This window comes from Phyllostomus discolor, chromosome X (genome assembly GCF_004126475.2).
Source record: "Phyllostomus discolor isolate MPI-MPIP mPhyDis1 chromosome X, mPhyDis1.pri.v3, whole genome shotgun sequence".
NCBI classification, from domain to species: domain Eukaryota; kingdom Metazoa; phylum Chordata; class Mammalia; order Chiroptera; family Phyllostomidae; genus Phyllostomus; species Phyllostomus discolor.
The window spans coordinates 3177475-3202331 of NC_050198.1; the positions used below are offsets into that span (position 1 = coordinate 3177475).

Sequence of the window (24857 nt, forward strand, 5' to 3'; positions counted from 1 at the left end):
CAGCGCTACCATTCTCGCCACGGAAATCAGGTGTTCGTGTCTGGTGGAGCTGCCTTGCCGTTATTTGTTGACTGCTTCAGACTGGGAGGTGGCTCAGCAACTGCAGCTGCCGGTGTGTTGAAACTCTGCATTGAGTATCCTTACAAAGAACCCGGAAAAACTAGAATGTAGCTCTCCATCTTTTTATTATGACCCCTTTTTTTCTTCATGGAGCTGCCATTTATATAACACAGAAATAACTGTTTTCAAGTGAATGATTTAGTGGCATTTAGTACATTTGCAGTGTTGCACAACCATCACCTCTATGTTCCAAAACGTTTTCATCCCTTCCAAAGGAAATCCTGAGCCCACTAGCTGTCACTCCCCCTTTCCACCCAACCCCAGCCATTAGCCATGTTGTTTCTTCTTTGAATCACTTTGCTCATCAGAAAACTGGGGATCATGCTTCATTGGGTTGTTCAGAGAAACAAAGCAGGTAACGTGCAAATTGTGCAATGCTATACACAGTAGGTACTAACAAAGGTTGGCTCCTGACTTCACTTACCCTTCACTCTCACCATTCTGGTGTCTGAGGGGTCAGATTCTATAGTATTCAAAAGAATAAAAAAGGCTTTGTAAGTTCCTTCTTTAGAAAAATAAAAATCTCTCTCCCCCTCTTAAAGGTGGAACAAAAGTTACATATAAATACAATTAGCAGGAATCAATAAAAATTTCTATTTTTATTTCAAAACTCTTTATTTTGGAATTACTTCAGATTTAGAGAAACATTGCAAAGATCATATAGAGCTTGTACACAACTTCACCCAGTTTCCCAACTGTGGTGTAGGTCTGTGTCAAAACTAGGAAATTAACATCGGCACATTCCCATGAAATGAAACTATGGACTGTATCTGGGTTTCACTTTCCCACTATCCTCTTTCTGTTCCAAGATCCAATCCAGGGTCCCACATTGTCATTACTCATCATGTCTGCTTAGTCTCTTCTGTGACATTTTCTGTATTCCTTGCTTTTCATGGCCTTGAGGGTTTTAAAGAGTACTGGCTAGGATTTCGCTAGAACGCCCCTCAATTTGGGCTTATCTGATGCTTTTCTCATGATTAAACTGCAGTGATGAGTTTGGAGATTACCAGAGGTGAAGTGCCCTTCTTGTCACATCAGCTCACATCAGGCGGCACACTGTACCCACGGAATTCATCACCAGCGATGTGAACCTTGAGCACTTACATGATGTGGTCTGCTCAAGTTTTCCACTGAAAAGTTATTTTCCCCTTTCTCTACTCTGTTCTTTGGAAGTGAGTCGCTCCTTTAGCCTCTCCTCAGTGGAGAAGGGAGGATAAGGTGCCCCTCCTACAGGGGGCAGTACTGATAGATATTATTTGGAATTCTTCTGTAAGGAAGATCTGTCTCTTCTCTCCATTTATTATTCAAGCATTTGTCAGTATGGACTTGTGTGCATTTCTTTTATACTCTGACACTGTATTGGTTTCTTGCTCATGTTGCCCCTTTTGGGGCACTGGGCTGGGAGCTCTTTCAGATTGGCTCCAGTGCCCCTCTGACACGCCCCAGTCCTTCCGCACACCCATCTCAGCTTTGGATGTAAGATCTGGTTTCCTTCCCCACCTACGCACTGAAATTGCTTTCAGGTCCTTTACATGACAATGGTCTCTTGGCTGTCAGGCCAAAGTCTCCCTTTCTGTTCTTAGTTGACCAGACCTTTCTGTGACAATACTATTAATCTCTTTCCTTCAAATTCCATTTCATTTTCTAAAAGTTTACTATGGCATTTTCAAACATAAACACAGCGAGAGGAAAGAGCATAAGGGGCCCCCAGGCATCCAGCTCCTAGCTCCAAGAATGTTCAACATTTTGCTGATCCTGTTTCAAGTGTCACCTCTCCCATGCTCTGCCACTGCAATGCTTCAAAGGAAACCCAAAACAGCATGAGCGCAACCATAAAGAGTTCAGATAAGAACTGAAAAAAAAAAACCAACCCATAACCACAAAACACTCATTACTCCTAACAAATTTAATAATTGTTTAATAGGCTCTAACAGTCACATTCAAATTCCCTCACATTTTTCATAATTTGTTCAAATTACAATCCATACGAAGTGTACACAGTACATCTTACAACAGTTCTTCCCCTTGCTATCACCTCCTCTCCAACACATACTTTTTGAAAGTTCATTTGTTGAAGAAACTAGTTTTTCTGTCCTATCAAATTTCTCTCATTCTAGATTCGGTTGATTGCGTCTTTAATATGTTTTAAAATGTTAGTCTACTCCCTGAACTTCCTGTAAATTGGTACTTAGACATAGTTTTTTTTTTTTAAAAAGTACATTTTATTGATTATGCTTTTACAGCTGTCTCATTCCTTTGCGCCCCTTTATCCCCCTCTGTCCTGCACCCCACTCCCTCCAGAATCCCCCCGACCCCGCTTAGTTCATGTCCATGAGTCACACATAGAAGTTCTTTGGCTTCTCTATTTCCCAGTTACTACTCTTAACCTCCCCCTATTTTGTACCTGACATTTATGCTTCTTATTCCCTGTACCTTTCCCCCGCATTCTCTCCCTCCCAGCTGATAACCCTCCATGTCATCTCTATTTTTGTGATTCTGTTCCTGTTCTAGTGGTTTGCTAAGTTTTTGTCTTTTTAGATTCAGTCGTTGATAGTTGTGTTTGTTGACATTTAACCCCTCATAGTTTTTGATCTATTTCTTAGATAAGTCCCTTTAACATTTCATGTAATAAGGGCTTGTTGATGATGAACTCCTTTAACTTGACTTTATCTGAGAAGCACTTTATCTGCCCTTCCATTCTAAATGAAAGCTTTGCTAGATAGAGTCATCTTGGATGTAGGTCCTTGCATTTCATGATTTGGAATACTTCTTTCCAGCCCCTTTTTGCCTTCAAGGTTTCTTTTGAGAAATCAGCTGACAGTCTTATGGAAACTCCTTTGTAGGTAACTGTCTCCTTTTCTCTTGCTGCTTTTAAGATTCTCTCCTTATCTTTCATCTTGGACAACTTAACAAGATTCTTTATATATACAGATACATATTTGAAAGAACATTTGCAATGCATTTGCTATAGATACATGTATATACATAGTTGTGAAAATATTTCATTGGTGCTCATTTTAACTTCCTAATGCACCCCAGCAGAAGCCACTGTCTGGTTCTCCCACTTTCCCCCTTTGAGACACCTCTAGCTCCTGGTTTTCTTTGTCATTTCTCCTTCCTTTCACATGCTCCTCTTATGCTTTGAAGCACTATTACAGATGTCCCCATTCCCCACCCCCTGCCCCACCTACCGCCTTTGCCCACCTCCACCCAGCCCCAACCCCCCCTTCCCTCTGGCCATGGCCACACTGCTGTCTGTGTCTATGGGTTATGCATGCAGACCATCTACCCTGAGTCCCAAACCCAAATATCCAATGACTGACAGGATGTCACTGGATGTCTGTGAGCCTTTCAAACTCACTGTGTCCCACATAGAATTAGTTATGCTTCTTCCCAAACTGGTTTCCTATTGGTTTCTTCACCTGAATAGCTAGAACTACCATCCAAGACAGAAACTTGAACCATCCTAGACTTTTTCCTTACCTGCCCCAAATCGCTAAGACATGGAACATCTACTTCCTCAATATCTCAAGTGTATCCCTCTTCCTCTTGTTGCTATAGCCTCAGTTCTTACATTCAGACAAAAAGTACAAATGCATTATCCAGAGTCAAACATTCTCAATCAGAGCTAGGACTAGAACCTAACCCCACGCTCCAGCATGGAATGTACTGGAATCCTGCTGAGGGCTGTAAGTGGCTCCAGACTCTTCGCAATGCTTGGAAACAGTGCGCCTTCCACGTACTGACAGTATGGTTGTAGAGGCTGAGGTCAGCAGGGCAAGGCAGCAAAAAGTGGGGAGTTTAGGAGTCAGAATACCTGGGTTTGACACCCACTTCCACCACTGAAGGAGAGCCTGGTTCAGTGGGTTACTTTCTCTGTGCTTTAGATTCCTCATCTATAAAAACAATCCTATTTCTTCACCCCTTTTCTGAAATCCCCAAAGCTCTGGAAACTAGAAGTTATTTGTCTGACAGCCTAACCTGACTTAACTGTAAGGATCTGATGGCAAAACCTGACCTGAACGGAACTGAAAGTACAACAATATCTGCATTCTGGAACATGCCTGATCTCACAGTTTGGAAAACGGCTGTGAACCTATAATAGCTACTTCCCAGGTTGGTCCTAGGTTGGTTGCTAAGGAAATGAATATTCGAAAAGCAACTAGAAGAGTATGTGGCCCACAGTAAGCCTTATATAAGCATTTGACAAATAAACATTTCATGTAACAATTACCCCTAGAAATGAAGTGAGAAAAACAATAAACGTTAGAGACAGAAAAACCACTTTTGAATGGCACGCCAACCCCTTCCCTGCTCAGAACTACCTGCTATTGGTGGGTAGTTCTGAAACTGGTGTGTATGAATTATTTGCATGCAAGTCTCTTGATTTTAGTATATATATGTGTCCACAGTATGTATTTTTTAAGAACAACAAAGAATGATGGGTCCCAAACATCAATAGTGCTGAGGCCGAGAAGCCCCACCCTCATCCGACATTCTTGCAGTTCCTGCGCATGCGTGCAGCACTGCACACATGCCATCGCTATCTTTACACACCTGTCTGCCTCTCCTAGAATGCAAGTGCCCTGAGGGAAGACTATGGTTTAGCTATCTTGGAAGGACTCAAGTATTTGCTGAATAAACGAATAAATAAGCCATAGGTCTCCCCATCACACTTTATCTAATGAGGCATTTGCGAAGAAGGGCAGGTGGGAATGAGATTTAAGCCAATGCATCCCTTCAAAAGGCTGACAGGGAAACATTTCTCTGTATTTGGAAGAAGTTCCATACACAGGACTTCCACGGGGTCTCTTTGGTAACTTTTAAAGACAGGGAATAAATAAGTATCAACATGTGTTGAGTATTTACTGTGCAGCCAGCACTATGTTTTACAGGTGCTGACTCAACGTGGTCCTCACAAGGACTCCATGTGGGGGAATCAGTAAGACCCACTTGAAGAGTGAGGAACAGGAAGCACTGAGAGGTGAAAGGAACTCCAAGTTCACAGCCACCATTCTGGCAGGGGTGGCACCGGCATGGCGGCTTCTTTGGCGGAAAGGTAGGAGAGTTCTTTGTAAAGAGGTCCATTGCACTCTCAAACAGCTAAGAACCTGCTGCAAATATATAATTAGTTTGTATTTGTGCCTGAGTCACATCTATATTCCCATTGAGGCGTATGAGTTTAAAATTAAAAAAAAAAATAGAGAGGACTACTAAAGACTTGAAATTTTAGTCATGTGTCACCTCAGGGGAAATTAATACTGATTTTGGTCTGCAATACCCAAGCTCAAATTGCAACTCCAGTAATAAAACAAGGGCTTGGAAAAACAAGCACCTGGGGCTGATGCAAGTAATGCATTTGTCACAGGGCAGGGGCTGAAATGTGGAGCTAAGTGTTCTCAGGGAAAAACATGTCAATACTAAATCTTTCCACCAACCTTTGATGGATGTGCTAATCTTCTCAGGTCAACAAGGCTCACCCTGGCAACACACCATAATAACTTATTTAAAAGGCAGCTGGCTTTTTTTTTTTTTAAATGGACCGTTCCATCAATCTTTAAATTTTCATTCTCAGAAATGCGTTCTCTTTCCAAAATGATATTTGCTATACAAAGTAAGAGCTCAATAATACCTTTTTGGCAACAGAGGAGACTGCAGAGGGGAGCAGGTTTGGGAATGACTGTTTTTTTTTGCCCTCAGTTCTGTGTGACATGAAAACTCTGTAAAGAGAGCAAGAACAATGTCAGACAGGTCATTTCATCCACTAGAGGACGGGTCCACAAACTACTGGCCATAGGCCAAATCTGGCCCACGGCCTGTTTTTATCAATAAAGTTTTATTGGAACACAGCCATATCCACTTTACTTATGGTCCATGGCTGCTTTCAGGCTGCAAGGGCAGAATTGAGTAGTCATGAGACAGAACATGTGATCTGAAAAGCCAAAAATACAAACTCTCTGGCCCTTTGCAGAACCTGCATGCTGACCTCTGCGTGGGAGAAGAGTGGTCATCGTCTGGCTGCACGTTTGGGTCAGTGTCAGCGGGGGCAAATGGAGTGCCAGTAGGAGACCACAGTTGACACTTTTAAAGCATTCAAGTTGGGTTAAATATAGAAGAAGGCATAAAACGACATAAACAACTAAGCAGTATCTCTGAGAACTTCAAAGAACTGTAAGTGTTATGCATATGAAATTATCATTTTATGTCAAAAGAAAATCTTGCAGGTAGACTACAGTACACACCCTGATGCTGAAAAATGCCTGGCTGATTATATCACCCCCATGACAGGGCCCCTGGCACTTTGGTGAACGTCTCAGTATAAATTCCCGTTTCCCCAAGAAAATGCACAGAAGCAGGAGGAGGAGCAAGTCCCAGAGGAAGGGAGCTCAGAGGCCAGGGCTCAGAACTTCAGCGGAATGACCGGCCAGTATTTGGGCCGCTTTCGGTCAAAGTGCTTGTTAAAGCTCAGCTGCACGGCGGCCTCCATGGCCTGGATCTTGGCAGCGCTGTCTCCGTACAGGCGCTTCATCTCGGCCTGGCGCTGCTCACCGGGCCTCTCGGACGGTGGTTCCATGGAGCGGGGTGTCTTGTAATACAGGTCGTGGTCGGCATTCACATAGTCCTCCAGGCGCTGTTCATCCAACTGCTGCTGCCGCCCTAGGAACAAGACAACACAGTCAACTGGGGTGAATTCCATGGCACCCAGACTTACGGCGGGCAGTCCAGCAAGTCCCCTTAGCTGTCCCTTTCAAACTGTGGACCCAGGCCCAGCTGTGCCAGCTCGGATGTTCTCTAGATTCTAAAGCACAACCTGCATCTTTTTATCTACTTAGTTATGAAGCTCATTGTTCACTTATCAGAGGGCTATATGCTGAGAGCAATGGCAAAAAGCCACAAAGAAACATGGCACCCCAAACTATCAAACCTCTGGGAAGAGTCCTGAAAACACAGAAGAAAATGACACCACCTGGGTTCCTCTCGTCATCCACATGCCAGCCCACAGCCTGCCTAGCGAGGAAGGGCTGGTGGAGCTCCCTGGGTTTTAAACACGACACCAGGCAGGCAGGAAAATGCAGTGCTTCCTGGAAAGGCCAGTGTGGAAATTAGTAGTAGTTCCCACCACAAAAGAGGTGGTGGTGGGGGGGAATGATTTTAGGTATTCCAGAAAGAGCAAGTGCTGGCAACAGAGAATGGCCATGATGACCAACGATCCTTCCACTCATCCAAAACAGAAAGTGTACCAGGCGACGGGAGGTCAAGGGATTCAACACTTGCTGAGGGTAGAAGGGCCGAGCAGGGCAATTCTGCAAATGGAACGGAAACCTCTGAGGTCTAATCTTCCTGCTACTGAAACCTGTAACTTGGTGTCAACATCCTCACTATGGGATCTGACTTCCCACTTCACAGATGAGCTTAGGCCGCATTTCCAGCACCACGGGCTACATGCTTTCAATTCTATTCATTTATTAAATAGATTCTGGTACAGCAAGAATTGGTTATCCCCTCTCTTTTATTATAGCAAGTACTAACATAACTTTTATTCTTATGTAAATAAGCACAACATAAAAATATCAGAAAAACTGCCCTGGCTAGGTGTCACAGTTGGTTGGAGCACGGTCCCAATATGCCAAGGCTGTGGATTCGACCTTCATTCAGGGCGCATGTAAAAGTCACCAATGACTGCATAAATAGGTACAACAACAAATCAATGTTTCTCTCTCTCCTTCCCTCTCTCTAAAATCAATCAATAATTTTTTTTAAATGTCATGTAGAAAAAAAATGGGCTTAAAAATTATCAGCAAAACAATGCTCCAAAAAGTCAAATGTAGCCTAACTGAATACATAGATTTTTTCTAAGCTACTGTCAGGAACAGAGGAATTGATAGTAGAATGTGATAGCAGAACATCGATAGCTGCTATTGCTACCAAGAGAAATGCTACTAAGCAGGGAGTGAGGATGTTGTTGAGCTAAACCAACAACATAAATCATCCTTTTCTTGTTACAAAGAATGTAGCAGAAAGAAATCTTAGTATGGAAGAGATGACAGAAGTGAACGAATCAAGTGTGAACGGAAAGTTATTTATGTTATTCACGCACAGTCACTCTCATAAATCCCGTTCTTTATAAATGACACCTAGGAGTCGGAGGGAAAGGGTTTTATCAACTTGGAAACATTATTAAAAATGTATGTGGCCATTTCTGTCTTAGCACATCTGCAGTTCATTTTCACACAAGGAAGCAGTACACGGATACGCCAAATGACTGTCAAAATAAATACCGTATCACTGTTACCTTATCCATGGAGAAGATATAATTGACTTACTGGGAAACGCAGACCGCAGCCAAAATATTGACCTAACATGCAAATGAACGGGAGCTCAACAAGCACTTGTTACTCATTTGTGGTCTTTCTGACGAGCCTGAAACATCAGGATGCAAGTTGTTCCGTCTTTCTGGGTGTTCACATTCTATTCCCCACCGCATCCCTCAAGGACTACTCTGCTGAAGGCCTGGCACGGCCACATTAGCCAGGGACAATAGGGTCCCTCCCACCCGTGAGAGCCCTGCTGCTGGCCTGGAGGACACGATCCCACGCGTGGGGCCGCGGGGGCCTAGGAGCCTCTGCATCTAGAGGGCAGAGGTTCCCAGACCACAGTCGTTTCACTCTCAAGTTTGTACGAAGACCATCTTCAGCCCTCCTGACAGCTTCAGTGACACAGCAGATGTTCAACTTCCTGTCTAATCTGAGTCTCCGAGTTTTGAAGTTTAAATACACACTGGAATCTTCCCTATCTCGGTAAGTGTATATTTAAACTTCAAAACTTCCCTATCTCTGCTGTTAGGATATGTGAATATAAACTTTTTACTTTGGCATCTTCAGTTTCCTTTTCCTTATAACCTAACCTGGTTATCATGATGCTTCTTTCGGCCACTCTGCTGACAAAAACTGTCTCACCGATATTAAATTGGTGTCACCATTCTCTGTCAAGAGACATTTTCTCATACTGTTGACATCTATGGACGAAACACTATTAATACAAAGCGACCCCATCTGGCAGCCCATGAAGGCTGTGCAATTTTCCAAGTTCACACTCGACATGGGCTCATGGGTTGCCATCACTGGATTTTAGTTTTAAACAAAGTTCACGCAGTATAAGCACAAAAGATACAGGCCTTGGCTCTGTTCTCTACTTGTATCTCCTTCCCATCTGACCTTCCTTATGAAAAATGTAAGGTCCAACCCTGTCCCCTCCCTGCCCGTAAGAGGTTTGCAGGTTCCAGGTTTCCTGCACGGTGGATAGTTGTCCTAAAACACAGATCTAAGGGGCAGGAGGCCTGTGCCTTGCACTGAAAGGACAGCTAACGGATGGGTTGCAGGAGTCGCCTGTGGGGGAGGGGCCCTGTCACCTACATTCGCCCCATCCCCAACCCCAGGAGGACACCATGCCTGACACAAAGCAGGTGCTCAGGAAACGATTGTTGAGAGAAAGTGCAGACAAAGGCCATACATTATTTTTTCCTTTGGTGAGCAGCTCTGTTTCTTCCAGATGGTGTGAAAGAAAATTGCTGACAGCCCAGGGATAGAGAAACAGATGCTCAAATCACACATGGTGCTTGGAGGCATGCCCCTCACTAGGTCCCTCAGAGCTTGCATGGCGGAGGGGCTGGGGGAGCAGGCACAGGAGGGCCCCGGTAAGTTGGGGTCTGATTTGTTCCCTTCCATTCGAGTCCCTTCACCTCCATTTACTCACACAATTAAAAGAAATTGTTCTAAGGCTGGACTACATATCTGGAAACCAGCCAGCTTAAAACCAAATACCCTCAGACTGGCCGAAAGTGCTTTGGTGTACACTGACCTACGGGGCCAAGCAAGCCTCAGGGTGGGAGAGACTCCTTTGAAGGCATCCACTTATTCTGGTTTCTATTTACTGCTTCCTTCCTCCCACTGAAAGGAAGGATTCTTCTTAATCACTGGTAGTATTTCTTCTCAAAACATGGTGAGGGCTCCTCTGACCCCATGGACTATCAGCTGACTGAAGCAGAGAAGGGGACTGTCCCACCTCAGACATAACTGAACAGAGACCTGGTCAGGAGTGGGGGGGGTCATTTTTACTGAAAACAGCCATGGGACTCGATCTTACCAAGAGCTCTTTTCTTCTAGGATACTTGGTCATGGGAATTTGTTGGAATACAAACCATAACCTTTTTAGATTCCAGCACCAGGCTGTAGTGGGTTGACTAGTGTCCTCCCAAAAGTCACATCTGCCCGGAACTTCCGAATGTGACCTCATTTGGACACAGGGTCTCTGCAGATGTGAGGAAGGGAAGGATGGAGGTGAAGGGAACGATGGAGATGAGGTCACACTGGATTAGGGTGGACCCTATCCAAGGAGTGTGTCCTTATGTGAGACAGAGAAGGGCAGCTAGAGACACAGGGGGAAGACCATGCAAACCCGGAGGCAGGGATTGCAACTACGTTGCCATAAGCGAACCAACATGAGGAGCCAGGAGAAGCTGGAAGAAGCAAAGCCCTAGAGCCTTTGGAGGAAGTGTGGCCCTGCCAACACCCCAACTCTGCGCTTCCGGGCTCCAGAACCGGGAGAATAAATTTCTGCTGTCCCAAGCCATCCAGCTGGTGGTAATTTGTTACAGTGGTGCTAGGAAACTGATGCAGGGTGAATATGCAGATAGGGTTAATACAAGAAAAACACTCAGGATTGCACTGTTAAGGAGCAACTCTACTGGGTTCATCTGGGTTCAGGATATGTGACACCGGTATTTTTGCCTCACTCGATACATTTATGTGATGTTACCGATAGAGGCTTGTCGTGCGTAAAGAAAGAAAAAAACCAAGGACAGTGACTTGGCCTCTAGGGAACCTCACAGAGCAGGAAGACATGCCTTCAGTATTCCACAGATAATTAGCCTGAAGGCAGAACATTTTGGAGGACAAAGCACTAAGACAAATGAGTGTTAAAGAATGTTAGTTTTCCAGCATTAGCATGTCTTTCTGATTATATTCACTGCTACATTGCTAGAATTAATGATCTTCACACAACCGAGTGAAAGCACAGGCTTGATTTATATCGTGAATGCCTCATTTCTGACTTGTCAGCAACACATCCAGAACACAGGTGCAGACCCGGAGCCATTTCTGATGGGTCTTGTATCCTCGCCCCACATCCCTCAGTCCATGACACATGTACGCCTGCGGACAGCCACCATGTCCGTTTGTAGAATAAAAGGGCATTTCCATCCCTCCCTCCCACTTTTCTGCAGCCTTTCACACATTTCTTCTCACTGATTGGCTTTATGCATGTCTCAACATCTGGACTGGATGAAACGCACACACGGCGGAATTATGCTCAATCAGTATGATTCCACACTCGAATCTCATTGACTTCACCAAGATGACTAATTCAATTCTGGGGTGGAACCTTTGCTATATTCTGTAGGTTTTCCATAGAGGGGGACTGAAGGAGCACCAAACAGATGGGGGTCCAGCCCACTGACAGGGTCTAGACCTCCCTCCTCAGGCAGACATAATCCAGTGGAGCAGATGTCTCCCATCAAATGTAAGAAAAACACCCCGGGGCCCTTTGGTAAGAACAGTACTTTGAGTGCTGAGTGGGGGTGGACTACCTCCTTTCTTTCTTTCTCTCTCTCTCCTTCCCAGTCGATCCCACCCCTCAAAGCTTAGGGCATATTCCATTTCTCCACAACTAGCCCATGGAGCTCCTCCCCCGATTACCAAGTTCACTACTGGTGGTCAGCACTCTACCCCGCCTTTGCAAAAGGAACCATGGACCACACCGCAGATGGCTCTTCTAGGTACCACTTTTTCATTTATCTCCCCATTCCCACCTGGGTTTGTTCTTTGCGAATATGTCCCTGTTTTGACTCAACACCTGACCCCAAAACACATGATACATCTCTGATTGGCTGAAGCCCGAGACAACAGTGGCAGTGTTTGTTTCAGGGGACTTTCTTGTCTATTGCAAATGATAACTTGCGTCTGTTTTCCCTCTAAGACTTAGGATGATAATCTTGCAGAACCAGTCGGTGGTTATTTATACCAAAAAAATATGTTTCCTTAACTTAGCAATAAAGATTTTCCCCCAAGAAACAGGTAAGAACACAGCCGACCTTTAAAACATCACAAGTGCCATTTTTCCTGTAAGTAATGTTACCACTGAAGTTTTAAATAATGGAAACATCTCATGAGGAAATGATGACACAACAGAATCAAAAGCATGCTTGTTCCCACTGCACAAAAGGTCTTTATCCGATGTAATGTTTTGTTATCATTGAAGGGTGTTCAATTAGAGTTTATCTGGAAGAGTAGTGATCACAAGAAGCAAGAACATGCCGTCTATTCTGAAGGATTTTATCCTAAGACAATATTACATAAGATTCAGATGAGGAAAAACTAAACCCAATTTCGCTATGTTTTTCCTTTGCTAGTAATATTTTATAAACTTCTGTGTTCTCTAAATGATTCACATTCAAAGTTGAATTTGCCCTTATTGAAGAAGCAGCTTCTAGTGGCTCAAAAAACAAAACAAAAACAACTGTAACCAAGTATGCACACTACTCAGGTACTACTCAGATACTACTCAGGTCCCTTATCTCTTTAATAATAAGCATTTCCTGGCCGTGTATGGAACTAAACCTCAGGTACATTCTAGTAATGGCAAAGGCTTGGACAACACCCCGGGCGTTCAAATTACTTATGTCTGAATTCCATCATTCATTACTGCCTGAAGGAACACGTATTCATCCTAGATACCCCTCAAAGTGCTGTTGAAAAAAACAATGCTGGTGAACTGCTGCCCATGATTTTGTTACTGGGGGCTCAGGGCTAAGCCCTGGCAGCTTCTTCTAATAGACAAGCAGGTCTTTAGCAGTAAGATTTTGGCACCAACGTGTGTTCTCACCCTCACCAGACACTTCTCACATCTCCTAGGGACTTCATAATGCTTTCGGGACAGACTGCAGGACTCAAAAGCATGGCAGAGACTCTAGGACATGCAGTTTTGAATTTTGCTACAAATACACACTTTCCAAAGCACAGAGAAGTGGAAGCTCGATGTGTTCAGGGCTGTGATTAGTAATGTGCAAGTGGGTTCGTTTTTCCAGCCCCCGTATTTTACTATATCATGTCCAACAAGAATGTCCTAGAAATGGAACTAAATGACTAAATTTGACAGACACAAAAATGTAATTCTTTGGTGTTTTAAATATTTAAATGTTAAATATTTAGATCAACTTAAGAGTGTAAGTGCTGCCTAGGGCAGAAATACAGCACTTTGTTTGAAGTCACAGAATATCTTTATCAAAAAGGTACAGGATCGGAATCAAGCACCAGTCAGGACAAACAGTTACCAGAGTAAAATCAGTTTGTGGTGAATAGTCCACAACAAAGGATGAGCTATAAGCAACTAACCATAACAACTGACGTTTCTTGGGCACTGACTTTGTACCAAGCACCATTCTCTAACTTTTCTCTTATTACATCATTTAATCTTCATAATTATCATTGCATTAATGAGAATCTCCACTTCACAGGTGAGGGGGCTGAGGCTCAGAACGGTTAGGGCACGGGGCCCACAAGAGGGTTAAGAACCTCTGGCTCAGAAGTGGGGGAGCCCATGATTTGAGAGGTTCCGCCACAGCTGCACTGGGAGTGAGGCTAAGGATGAAGATTGTAATAGTTTTCATAAAATTCCCCTTTCTGTTGGTTTGCTATCTAGGCCACAGTAAAACAAACACACACCACATCTTCCTCACAGAGGCGATAACACGTTTCCGGTACACTTTCCATACCATTCACAAAGACAACTCTTGCAGGGGGATTGTATTAGTTTCCTATGGCTGCCATGACAGAGCACCCAAAACTGGGAGGCTTAGAACAATGGCTCACAGTTCTGGGGGCCAGAAGTTCGAGATCAAGGGTCAGCAGGGCAGGGCCGCCCCGGGCAGGGGAGGTGCCAGGGAAGGGTCTGTTCCGGCCTCTCTCCTGGTTTCTGGTAGTTAGTTCCTTGGCTGGTGGCAGCAGAACTCCGGTCTTCATGTGGCATCCTCCCGGGTGTGTCTGGGTCCAAATGTCCCCCTTGAAGGACACCAGTCCCACTGGATTAGGACCCACCCTAATGACCTCATTTTAACTTGATTCCCTCTATAAAGACCCCATCTCCAAATAAGGTCACCTCCCGAGGCCTGGAGGGTGGGGGTTAGGACTCCAATATATCTTTTATAAGGGACACAAGCCAAGCTGTAATAGTGATGGTAACAGTGCCATTTGGAGCCTTGGAGGAAATGAAGATTTAGGAACACTATCCAACAAAATTTGAAGTTCACCAACTTTATAAAGCGTTCCAACTGTAACTGACTTGGTAAAATGTCTCACAGAACCATAGCAAGTTCACTACTTTGTAGGAAAAGATTAGAAAACTTCTGATTTAAGGCTCATCATTAATAACAAAATACTTCATTCATTCATTCAAAATAATATTAAGTGCCAGCCACAAAGTAGGAGATAATTTGCATGACTTTTTAAAACCTACTGGATTCTGACAAAGGCAAGAGGGCGGAACAGATCAGTGTGCACCTGAACAGAATAGTGAAACGCCTAGCACTTAAACAGATGTTCTTCCCTGTATCTGTGACTGAACCACTCACCCTGGAAGAACGCTTTTCATTATCTTATGTTCATTTCATTCACATCTATATTTATTGGATAACTATATCAGGTTTATTTGAATTCAGCAGATATTTGAAAATGGCCTTTTTGAGGACCGGGGTTTACTCCTATCCTTAACCACAACTTTTATTATAAAACTATCCGTTTCTTAGAGGGGGGAACAACTTCTGGTAAGGACAACAGAAAGAAGCCCTATCGCCACCATATTTTCTTTTTTAAAGGAACAAAGAACACTCCGACCAAATGTGCACATGGGCCAATGGCTACTTTCCCTCAGGCGCCAGACTAATGGTTATTTTGTATGCATTTTGAAAAAAGCTTGACTTCATTTCTGGAGATCCAGGAGAGAAATGTATTCTATGTGTAATATAAAGTACTGTTTGAAAAGTACTTGTTTGGGTGTACTTTCTAATGCACATCAAAGAAGTCAACAGTTGAATCAAAAGAAGGGAAGTTGAGGGAGAATGACGAGCAAAGACACCCAAGGGCACGTGGTGGCATCTGTGAACACTCGCTGTTGTTATGAAAACATGGATCATCGAAAACGGAACGGCAACCCCTCCGAGGTTTCTATGTTTCTGTTTACTAACAATTATAGGTAAACTGTCACATCATTAGTGATACAAACAATACAAACAATATCGAGACTCTCTAGTGGTTATAATAGGCAGCAAATAACAGATATGTGTATATCTGATCTGTTACAGACACTTAAACTGTAAATGGTCTGATAATCTTAATAGTAAGGAGAGCACCAAAAGCAGTTCTAACTCTTGGAGTAAGAAATAAAAAAAAAAAAGAGACAATTCCTGCTTTCTGACTGAAGATATAAGACCATTCTCACAAGTCTGTAGCCCCAGGCAGATCACCTCAATGCAGCAGGATTGAACCAGAAAGTTTGAGTACTAGGCATTTTGTTATTGTTTTGGTTCATGGCAACCTCTGCTCTGAGGGGAGGGAGCTTACCATTTAAGATTTGGCAGCTCTGGAGCACCAGGGAAGGCTCAGAGCTGTGTGCCTGCGAGCTGGCAATAGTATTTGAGGAACCTAGCTGTCGTAGGGACAGAAGCTAATCCCTACGTTTGTGCATGAAGAAGGAGCACAGGAGCCCTGGCTGGCGTAGCTCAGTGGATTGAGTGCGGGCTGCGAACCAAAGGGTCGCGGTTTGATTCCCAGTCAGGGCACATGCCTGGGTTGCAGGCCATGACCCCCAGCAACCGCACATTGATGTCACCCCCCCCCTCTCTCTATATATATATCTCCCTTCCTTCCCTCTTTAAAAATAAATAAATAAAATCTAAAAAAAAAAGAAAAGAGGGAGCACAGGAACCAGAGTCAGGCAGACAGTAGCTGGAATCCTAATGGCAAATGTCTGGTCATGTACCATGAAACAAGTCAGTCAACCTTCTGAAGGCTCACCTTCCTCATTGGTAAAGTGGGTTTAATATCTTGAGGGACTGTTGTGTAGATTAGGGAACACATATGTGTACACATGTACACACATCCACATGCACACATACACATATGCACACACATGCGCACACATGCACACTCTCTGTCTGGTGGAGTCTCCAACATTCAATAAATGTGAGACACACTATCGGGTTGAGCTTTGTTCTAGAACTTAAAAAAAAAAAAGAAGCCCTATATTGAAACAGCTCTGGAAACTAATATAATTGAGGTGCAGCATCAGCATAGCTCTTCCAAGGTCAGGACTGGCTATGGAATATTCTCTGTGCTCAGCCGAGGAGTGAGAAAGTAACTTGTCACAGCCTAGGGAAGATACAACAGCAGAGTGCAGGGCGAGAAGAGGAAGCATGCACTTACGCCGCTCTTCCCTGTGCCTCTCGGTCTCCGCAAAGTACTGGCGCAGCTCCTCGGTGATCTCCATGTTGCTGACGTCGCACTCCACCCCCTCATCTGAGTCGGTGTCCTCCTCTTCTTCTTCCTCCTCCTCTTCCTCCGCAGCCCAAGCCCGGACTTCTCTCGTGCTGTCAGGACCGTGCGGCTCAGGCCATGGGGAATGCGAATGCCTGCAGCAGGAGCCCTGGGAAGCCCAGTAATGGCCCCAGGAGGACTGGGGAGACCTGCCCTCCTCGGCATAAGGGCCCTGGGGATGACCTTTGGGAGTGCAGTACCATGGGGACCTGACGTAGGACTCCACGGCCTTCCAATAAGCCATCTGGTGGCTTCGCATCCAAGCCATTGCTTGATAGTAATGACGCCAATATCTTGCATATGCTGGATGATGAGACCAAGGCTCCCCAGTTCCCGCTGGCGCGGCCTACAAAGTCAAGGGAGGTGTCGGCTAGATACCACAGGTCATCCTCAAGAGATAAAAGTAGGTATGATAAAAGAGACATGATAGGTCCATGCTCACCAGACACTGAGTGTACACATACTTGCTCTGAAGTATGTGTACGTGAGGTACACACGGCACAATCAGCTTTAAGGTTATGGCCATTAAAAAGCGGGACAGAAGCTAATAATGGTCATTTTTAGAAAGGATGCGGGGAGAGAGAAGGACCGGACATCTATTCCCTTGGCCCTTTCTATCCACTGTAGTTAAGCAACTAGTTCCAAGTGAGAAAGCCAAGAACCACATGGATGGATGAATGGGATGTTGTTTTCTGCTTTCCCCTTTCTGCCCCCCAAACGCCTGCCAGCCCAGCCTACTTCTCCTCAGTGCCTGGGACAAAAGATGCCGGCAATGCACCCAGTGGTGCTTTTACTTTTTATTTCTGATGTATTTCTTTGCCTTTCTCAGCCATGGAGTGAGAACACCAGGATGGTGAAGACTACATTTACCTTTTACTCTTTATGTGTTAAAAAAAATCTTACCTGTGATGCCATCTCTGATTGCGAAAGTCCAAAGGGGCACCGAAACTAGGAAAGAACAACCACAGGGCAAACAGCTGGTCAGCACGGGTAGGTGTGTGACATTTGTGGGTGATTTGTAGTTTGTCGAGCAGCTCCTTGGAGGGCGCCTCTTCCCAAGACAGTGCCTGGCCTTCATGCAACTCACCCCTACGGAGCCTGGCACATGCACATGGCCTTGTGGTCTGAAAAGGAGGGATCCCCTCAGGCATGACTAAGTGGCTCAAAAGACTTGGTTTTGCAAGTCCTGGTTTCTCTGTTTTCTTTTTCTTTTTCAATTACAGTTTACTTTCAATATTATTTTATATTGGTTTCAGGTGTTCGTGTAAATAGTTAGTAGTTACTATGTATATAAAAAAATAATACACAGAGCATGAGCTAAAAATGGACAAGGATATTATTTTATTTACCAATGCTTAACTCAAGTTTAAATTAAATTTGTATGTCCCTGAGGCTGGAATACACTATATCTTGTCAACTCACTGGAACCTTTGTTAGGTCTTGCCCTCGGACTGGGACTTGGAGAAGGCTCTAACAGGGGTGTCCAACCTTTTGGCGTCTCTGGGCCACACTGAAAGAAGAAGAGTTGTCTTGGGCCACACGTTAAATACACTGTGACACGTCATCACAAAAAAATCTCATCATGTTTTAAGTACATTTACGATTTTGTGTTGAGCCTCGTTCACAGCCATCCTGGGCTGCACGCAGTCTGTGGACTACAGGTTAGACACCCCTGCAAGACATCTCTCCAGCTTGGGTTGTGCCCTGTGCTTGAAGCCCCCTCAGTGGGCCTTATTTTGGTTCAGATTGCGATAAGCACCTCTCAGCCAGTGTGGGACATGGCGCTGTCCCTGTCTGACCACTTTGCCCCTGTTCAGGGGGAGAAACCCTTTTAAGGAGATCCTCCACCAGGCCTCGGGTGCAGAACGCCTTTGCCCAGCAGTCTTGCTCTCCATGGGAGGCTCCTCCCCTCGCTGCCTACCTGCCTGTGATTTACTGACAGGACAGGAAGGACCTAAAGGTAAAGTTCAGGCTGTACCATTTACAACCTATTTAAAACAGGCTTTGAATATTTTTTCTTCCTGTTCAGGAGTTCAGAGCTACTAAAATGACAGTCTACACTAGAATGTGCTTTAAAAAGTGAAATAATAATAAGATAAAACAAAATAAAATAAAATAAAATAAAATAACAAAAACAGTAAGTCTAAAATGCATGAGAATCGAAGCTCCTGTGAAATTGGAGCTCCTGAGAATTGAAGCTATTGTGCTAGTGAAAATCACTAACACAATACTAACCCAATATGTCGCTGAGCAATTACTTAGCATCTGAAACTTTAGAAATCAGATATGAAGGAGTGCTATTTTTCTAACTTCTCTTAATCACAGGATAACGTTTAAACATCTCCAAGTCTTAAGAAATAAACTTGACTTTATTTCATAATCTTGATCAGATGTTTTGCTATGGGTACTGTTGAAAACTGCAATGTGAAAATGACTTCTTTTAACATTTAACCTAAAAGAGAACCATTTCCCTTCTTTTTAATATTAAAAAAAAACCTTTCAAATAGGGTATTTCCAAGAGGGCTGACATGACCTTCTGTCATTTTACCTCATACACAGCCCACATTTCCTGTTCACTGTTCTAAATTCAGAAACTCATGCACATGTAGTGAATGTAAACTGGGAAAAAGTGAACAGATGTGGTGAAAATGTACGTGCAAATGTAGTTCCTATTACTTTGAAACTATACATTTAAAGGTTTAAAACACGAGCCATTATCTGAAAACCTGGTTCACTGCTGTGTGCTGTACAGGTTATTGAGGAAATATAAAATGCAATGCGATTCAGGGGCTAACCGCCCGGAGAAATAAGACTGGCACAGAATGAAATTCCGGTAGAAATCAGCGCACGCTTGAGTGCTAAACCGTAAGGTGCAGCCTTTAAGTGGCAAATTCACTCCAGCCAGTTTTCATCTAGCACTGATATCTGAATCGCTGAGAGCCTGCAGTGCATAATGACATTAAAGTGAACTCCAGTGTGTCTTAATCAAATTTGTTTTAGAAGATTAACAAGGAGCATAGAAATTAGATTAGAAAAGTCAAGGAGACATCTGCACGTCTTCTGAAGAGTAAGAGTTTTGAATCCAGACTTCTATGCCCTATAAAGTGTGCTTAGAGCCAGATTAATATGAATATTAATGATCCCAAACAGGGAAGTGTGACAGCCTCAAATGTTAATAAACATTATTGTCACTGAACACTACTGCAGACCTCAGAAAATCCTGTTTTTATTCATAATTGGGACAATCCAGCCTGGCTTTAAAAGTCGGAGTTACCATATTCTGCAAATGTATGAGGCAGCATCTGAGAGGTCCACTTTGTGGAGTGAGAAGTGTAGGAAGATGTGATAAGGTAGGCAACTGTTTAAGAAGTGCAAGTGTAATCCATCATGTCCTCCAGGCTGCTCGTTGTCTGTGGCTGTGATTAAAAAGGTGGAGGGAGTGCTAATTTGAGGAGAGATTACTTATTTATGCCTTTAATTTGACCAGTCATTTGATAAAAGGGCTGCCATGTTATGCTGCCTTAGAGATCATGCAAGGCACACTGAACATTTTTACAAGAAAGACTCCAGGACATGAGCTGAGATGCTCAAAAAAAGCCAATTCCAGCATTTGACGCAGAAGCAGCTCTGATTCAGACCAGTGTGCTGACTATTTATAAAGTGTACCAATTAATCAGTTAAAGTGCTAGACTCTTTTAAGACCCAGGACATTAAGAAAAGATGGATTTATATTAATGATGGAATACAAGCGACTTTGTCCTCAACTGTGTAATGTTGTCTGCACTGTTGCAGATGCTAGAACATTTACTATCAAATGCCAAACATCCTAGTTCTTCCTCACCTTCCACTTGGAAATCACTGGGGCAACTTCCGATTCTCACACTTAGACTCGGATAGGATGAGTGGAAGCAAGACAACAGGGATTACAGCCAACAATTTCAGTGACCAGTTCCTACTATTTGGGACAAAGGAATCATCTCCATGACTAAATAAGCAAATCGAACCATTTCTTAAAGACCTACATAGACATTTAGAGACTTAAAGGAAAAAAAAAAACTTCTCAACTCCCACAAAAGAGTATCAATCAACAGGTATATGTTAGAATACACCCACGGTGCCATGATTTCTGATGGATGCTCTACCAGCTGCCGTGTGCAAGGCAGTGACCCAACAAGGAGAAAAGGGAGAGAGTTCCCAGTGTCTAATCACTGAAACAAGGAATCCATACTCTTCCCTGCTGGCTGCATCAGTTAGCTCCCAAGGGAAGGGTCCTGTTAACTTGTTAAAGTTTGTTACTCTTTCCACATACAATGTCTAAAGACTTAATAAGACACCTGGGTTTCTGAAAAGGCAACATTAAAATAATTCTAGACATTAGAGCAACACCACCATCAGACACCATTACCATTGCAAAGAACAGAATGCATATGGTTGCAGCAAAACTCCGATGCCTTTTCACTGGTCTTTACTTTCATCTTTCATTCCCCACCTCCCTGGGAGTGTCTCCTACTCTATTATGGCGCACTTCGGGGACTGAACAGCCACTTTCTTTTCTAATGGGACGGCGCAGCTGAAAGAAAAGAGATTGGCAATGTCAGGGCAGGCCCGGATCCACAGCACTACCAACCGGGCAGCCCTCCCCAGTGAGTACAATGGCAGAATAGTCACTGCCCAGCTGAGCCCCGGCAAGTACAGAGACTGAATTCATTGTCTGTCCTCAACCAGCAGAAAAGGAAGGAATAAAAACAGCATTGAGGTCATTCACTGAACACTGCCGAGGCCCACAGGCAAGATACTGCCCCTGAGTCATCAACGATGTATTTTCCCAGAAAGCCTTTCTGAGAAAATGTACTCATTCTTCATTGAATCTGCTTATCCTGGAAGATACATTTTGACATGCATAAGTGTACATGAATAACGACGGACAAGAGCTTTGAAGTTTTCAATGGATACACTGTGGCTATTTTCATCAATTAAAAAAAAATTCCACAAATAAGTAATGCGCCTTTGTTGAAAAGTAGTGGCATCGTGTATCTTCTTCTTGTTGCATATTTAAATTCTTATAAATATAGGATGTAGGGTGTGTCACAGCAACCAGATAAATAAAACCACAAATACCCCTGAAAACGATAAATCTATAACTGCACTTTCCTCTCTATGCTCCTTTTCCCCTACAATTCTGAAAATTAAATATATGAAAAGTCACCTGCTTTGATTTTTGCAAAGAAACACGTGGAAAGTCAGTCATGACATAAGTTATGCTGGTTAAAGCCCTGAAACTTGAGTGGTCCCTGTTAGGCTCCTTCCGATTTGGTTCCCTGAGCCAACCAGGTAATTTGAGGGGTCCAATTAGGCCTACCAGTCCACTGTTTCAAGGCAGAGGGAAGGGGGGTGTTTCTGCTGGAGATCACTCAAAATATATGAAAGTACAGCGAGAAACCTGAATTACGTAAATTGAGTCATGCAATTCTAAGGAATCTCTTATATACAGTAATAAGCGTAGTAGAATGGCTGTCTTTCAACAACACGTGCAATGGCAGGAACTTCCCCAACTAAGAAAAATAATAAAATGAGGCTTTTTGAGAGCACCGTTTCCTGCTCCCACCCTCAGCCGCGTGATAAGGTTGGCAAGTTCATCTGGCCTGATGCCTTGATGGGCTCTCTCCTGTGGCTGTGCGTGCGTGGTCCCTGCACAGTGTTTTGGGCATCAAAGATGGCTGAAGTCTGAATGGTCTTCCACTCTCAGCAGTCCAAGCTCCATCTTTCAGACACGGGCCTCCCACAGTGCACAGGCTTCTGTGTTCAGTAAGCCTGCATCTTTCTGTCTCTAACAGCCACCGTTAAAACTTATGGGCAAGGGAGCCCCCAAACGGAGTTTTATTTCCCCTTCCCTCAAACCCAAACCCCAGTTTACGCTCTTCTGGGTGTTGCAATAAGTAATGTCACAACAAAGGCACAGCCCAGGGAAGGAGAAAGACTGAAAGGATGTAGTTAATTCTTCTTTTTAACAAACATTACATTCTGCCACAGAATGGCATTGTTTCATTTGTCCTCAAGAGTGCTAGATTTGTGAATGGATTTATTTACAAGTTCACCAATTCCCTATGTGACTAACATCAGAATCAGAAGTGAAATATGAGGACATCCCAAAACAAAGTTACCCTCTGATCCATGAACCCAACAGGCAATGCGAAAGCAGAAAACTGAGGCAACTGAGGGCATGTAATACAAGTCATCAACTGAGGACAAATAATACAAGTCATAGAAGGAAACAGATAAGATCTCTTCACTGCAAGTTTATGCTTCATACAGTAAAACCTCATGTGAGCATAAAGGAATAAGGGTTGAACAATCAGGTAATACAAGTTAAGAGCCTATCAGCAAAACCTACGACTAGTTTAACGTGGTTAAGACCATCAGTAGATTTTAGGAGCCTTATTTCAAGTTTTACTTCTATAAACATATACATGGTAATTGCATGCTAATCTCTCTTTTCTGAATGCATACAGCACTCATTATGCCTCACTCATTTGGGTGTTTAATCAATTACCTGTAGGCATGGATTCTGTAATCTAGTTCTTTTAAATGTCCTATTTTCCTTCCAGTATAAAAAAAATCATAGCTAATATTTCCTGTTCTTGGATGCTGTTGGGATTGCTGTTTCCCGATAACACTCTCTCCTCCTACCTTTACCCTTCCTAAAATCCCTGAATAGCTGGTCACTCAAATATTATAAAGCTCCAAATCTTTTCAGAAAGAAGAAATTTGAATGCATTAATGTTTTGCAAATATATTTTCAGTTCATCTGATCAGCCCTAGTTCTACTCCCTTCACTTGTTCACTTTTGTCACTGTTCTGTAGCTGGATTTGCAGTTGTAGAGCAGCCGATCCCAGAGTTCTGCAGTGAATTTGGCCTTTCCAGCCTCTGCTCCAGGCTAGTGGTTCAATGACCCCTAACCCTCTCATCGAGCCCCATCCTTCAATGGTGGATCCTAAAAACCACAAGGCCTTCCCCAAACTGTCAAACAGTTTTAGAATGAAAGTCTCTCTGGAGCTTTGGTTTATATACTTTCCCAGCAGGACAATGAGCATGCGTAGGGGATTTGTACACCTTATAGTGAACTTGCTTCAGTTTAAGCCTATGTCCTAACAGCATTTCAAAAATAGTTTTCTGTTCACATTGCCATGGCAGAGACTGCTACTTCTATAAACTATATAGTTAGAAATTGCATTTCTAGAGTAAATAATGCCAGGAGTCTTACTTGTGTTACTAATCTTTAGTCTGGATTTTCAAGTAATGTTCTGAATTCAGGTGCAAGACAGCTGAATACAGAACCCAGCCTGTGAAACAACTTTAACAATCATTCCTGGGGGGGAAAAAAAACTGTTCAGAACCCACTGGCCTGTAATAAGGGACTCAGGATTTCAAACCTAAAATGTACGTCGTTGGCTGCTGGTTCAATTCAAATACTGAGGAAGAAAAAAGGGCAAAGACATTCTCCACTTCACAGGCAAGGCGCATAAAAGACCACAGGTGCGAATGTTCTCCAGACAACTTCCACCCAAACCCCTGACTTCCCACAAAGAGTCAAGTGCGAGGGGAAATAAAGCACCGATTTTTGAGTATAAGAATCAATATTCTAGACATCCCTTTACGCATGAGGCTGCCCTAGCTTAACACAATGTTACTGGCACTTTAGAACTACATGGCGTGGGGCGGGCTTTAATAAAAAGACAGATGCCTAGGCCCTGCTTCTGGGGATATGAATTTAATTCATCTGGGACGGAGGCCTGGGCATCAGAATTTTAAAAGTCATACAGTGATTCTCAGGCACATCAGAGCTGAGAGCTTCTGGAACCCGTCCCTTCTCACAAATAACCGCGGGATGATAATTACTACGACAATGTGACAGCCAAGCTCTCGGCTCTGGAGGCTTCCAGGCTCCACCTTCACTTCCCAAAGAAAACCCAGCCGCCCCCAGAGTCACCTCGTGGGCTCCTGGCTTGCAGATCCTGGGCGGTGGGACAGCAGGGACCTATTTCCTGTGGGTCGAGAATGGGAGTAGCTGTTGCCTGGGCGACTAGTGAGCTTCC

General features: G+C 43.7%; 1 protein-coding gene across 2 annotated transcripts; it reads right to left on the reverse strand.

Moving 5' to 3' along the window:
- Positions 1 to 4077: 4077 nt before the first annotated feature.
- GEMIN8 (gem nuclear organelle associated protein 8) lies at positions 4078 to 24857 on the reverse strand. 2 transcript variants are annotated; one of them, XM_036017120.1, is made up of 6 exons: positions 24752 to 24857; positions 20605 to 20718; positions 19297 to 19299; positions 17667 to 17711; positions 16653 to 17109; positions 4078 to 6777 (listed from the first exon to the last, which is right to left on the reverse strand). In XM_036017120.1, the coding sequence occupies exons 4-6, from the start codon at positions 17676 to 17678 to the stop codon at positions 6521 to 6523; spliced, it is 726 nt and encodes a 241-aa protein (XP_035873013.1). In that variant the 5' UTR covers positions 17679 to 17711; positions 19297 to 19299; positions 20605 to 20718; positions 24752 to 24857; the 3' UTR covers positions 4078 to 6520. The 2 variants fall into 2 exon arrangements, with proteins under 2 accessions (XP_035873013.1, XP_035873012.1); XM_036017119.1 differs by lacking the exons at positions 19297 to 19299; positions 20605 to 20718 and having other exon boundaries at positions 24752 to 24856.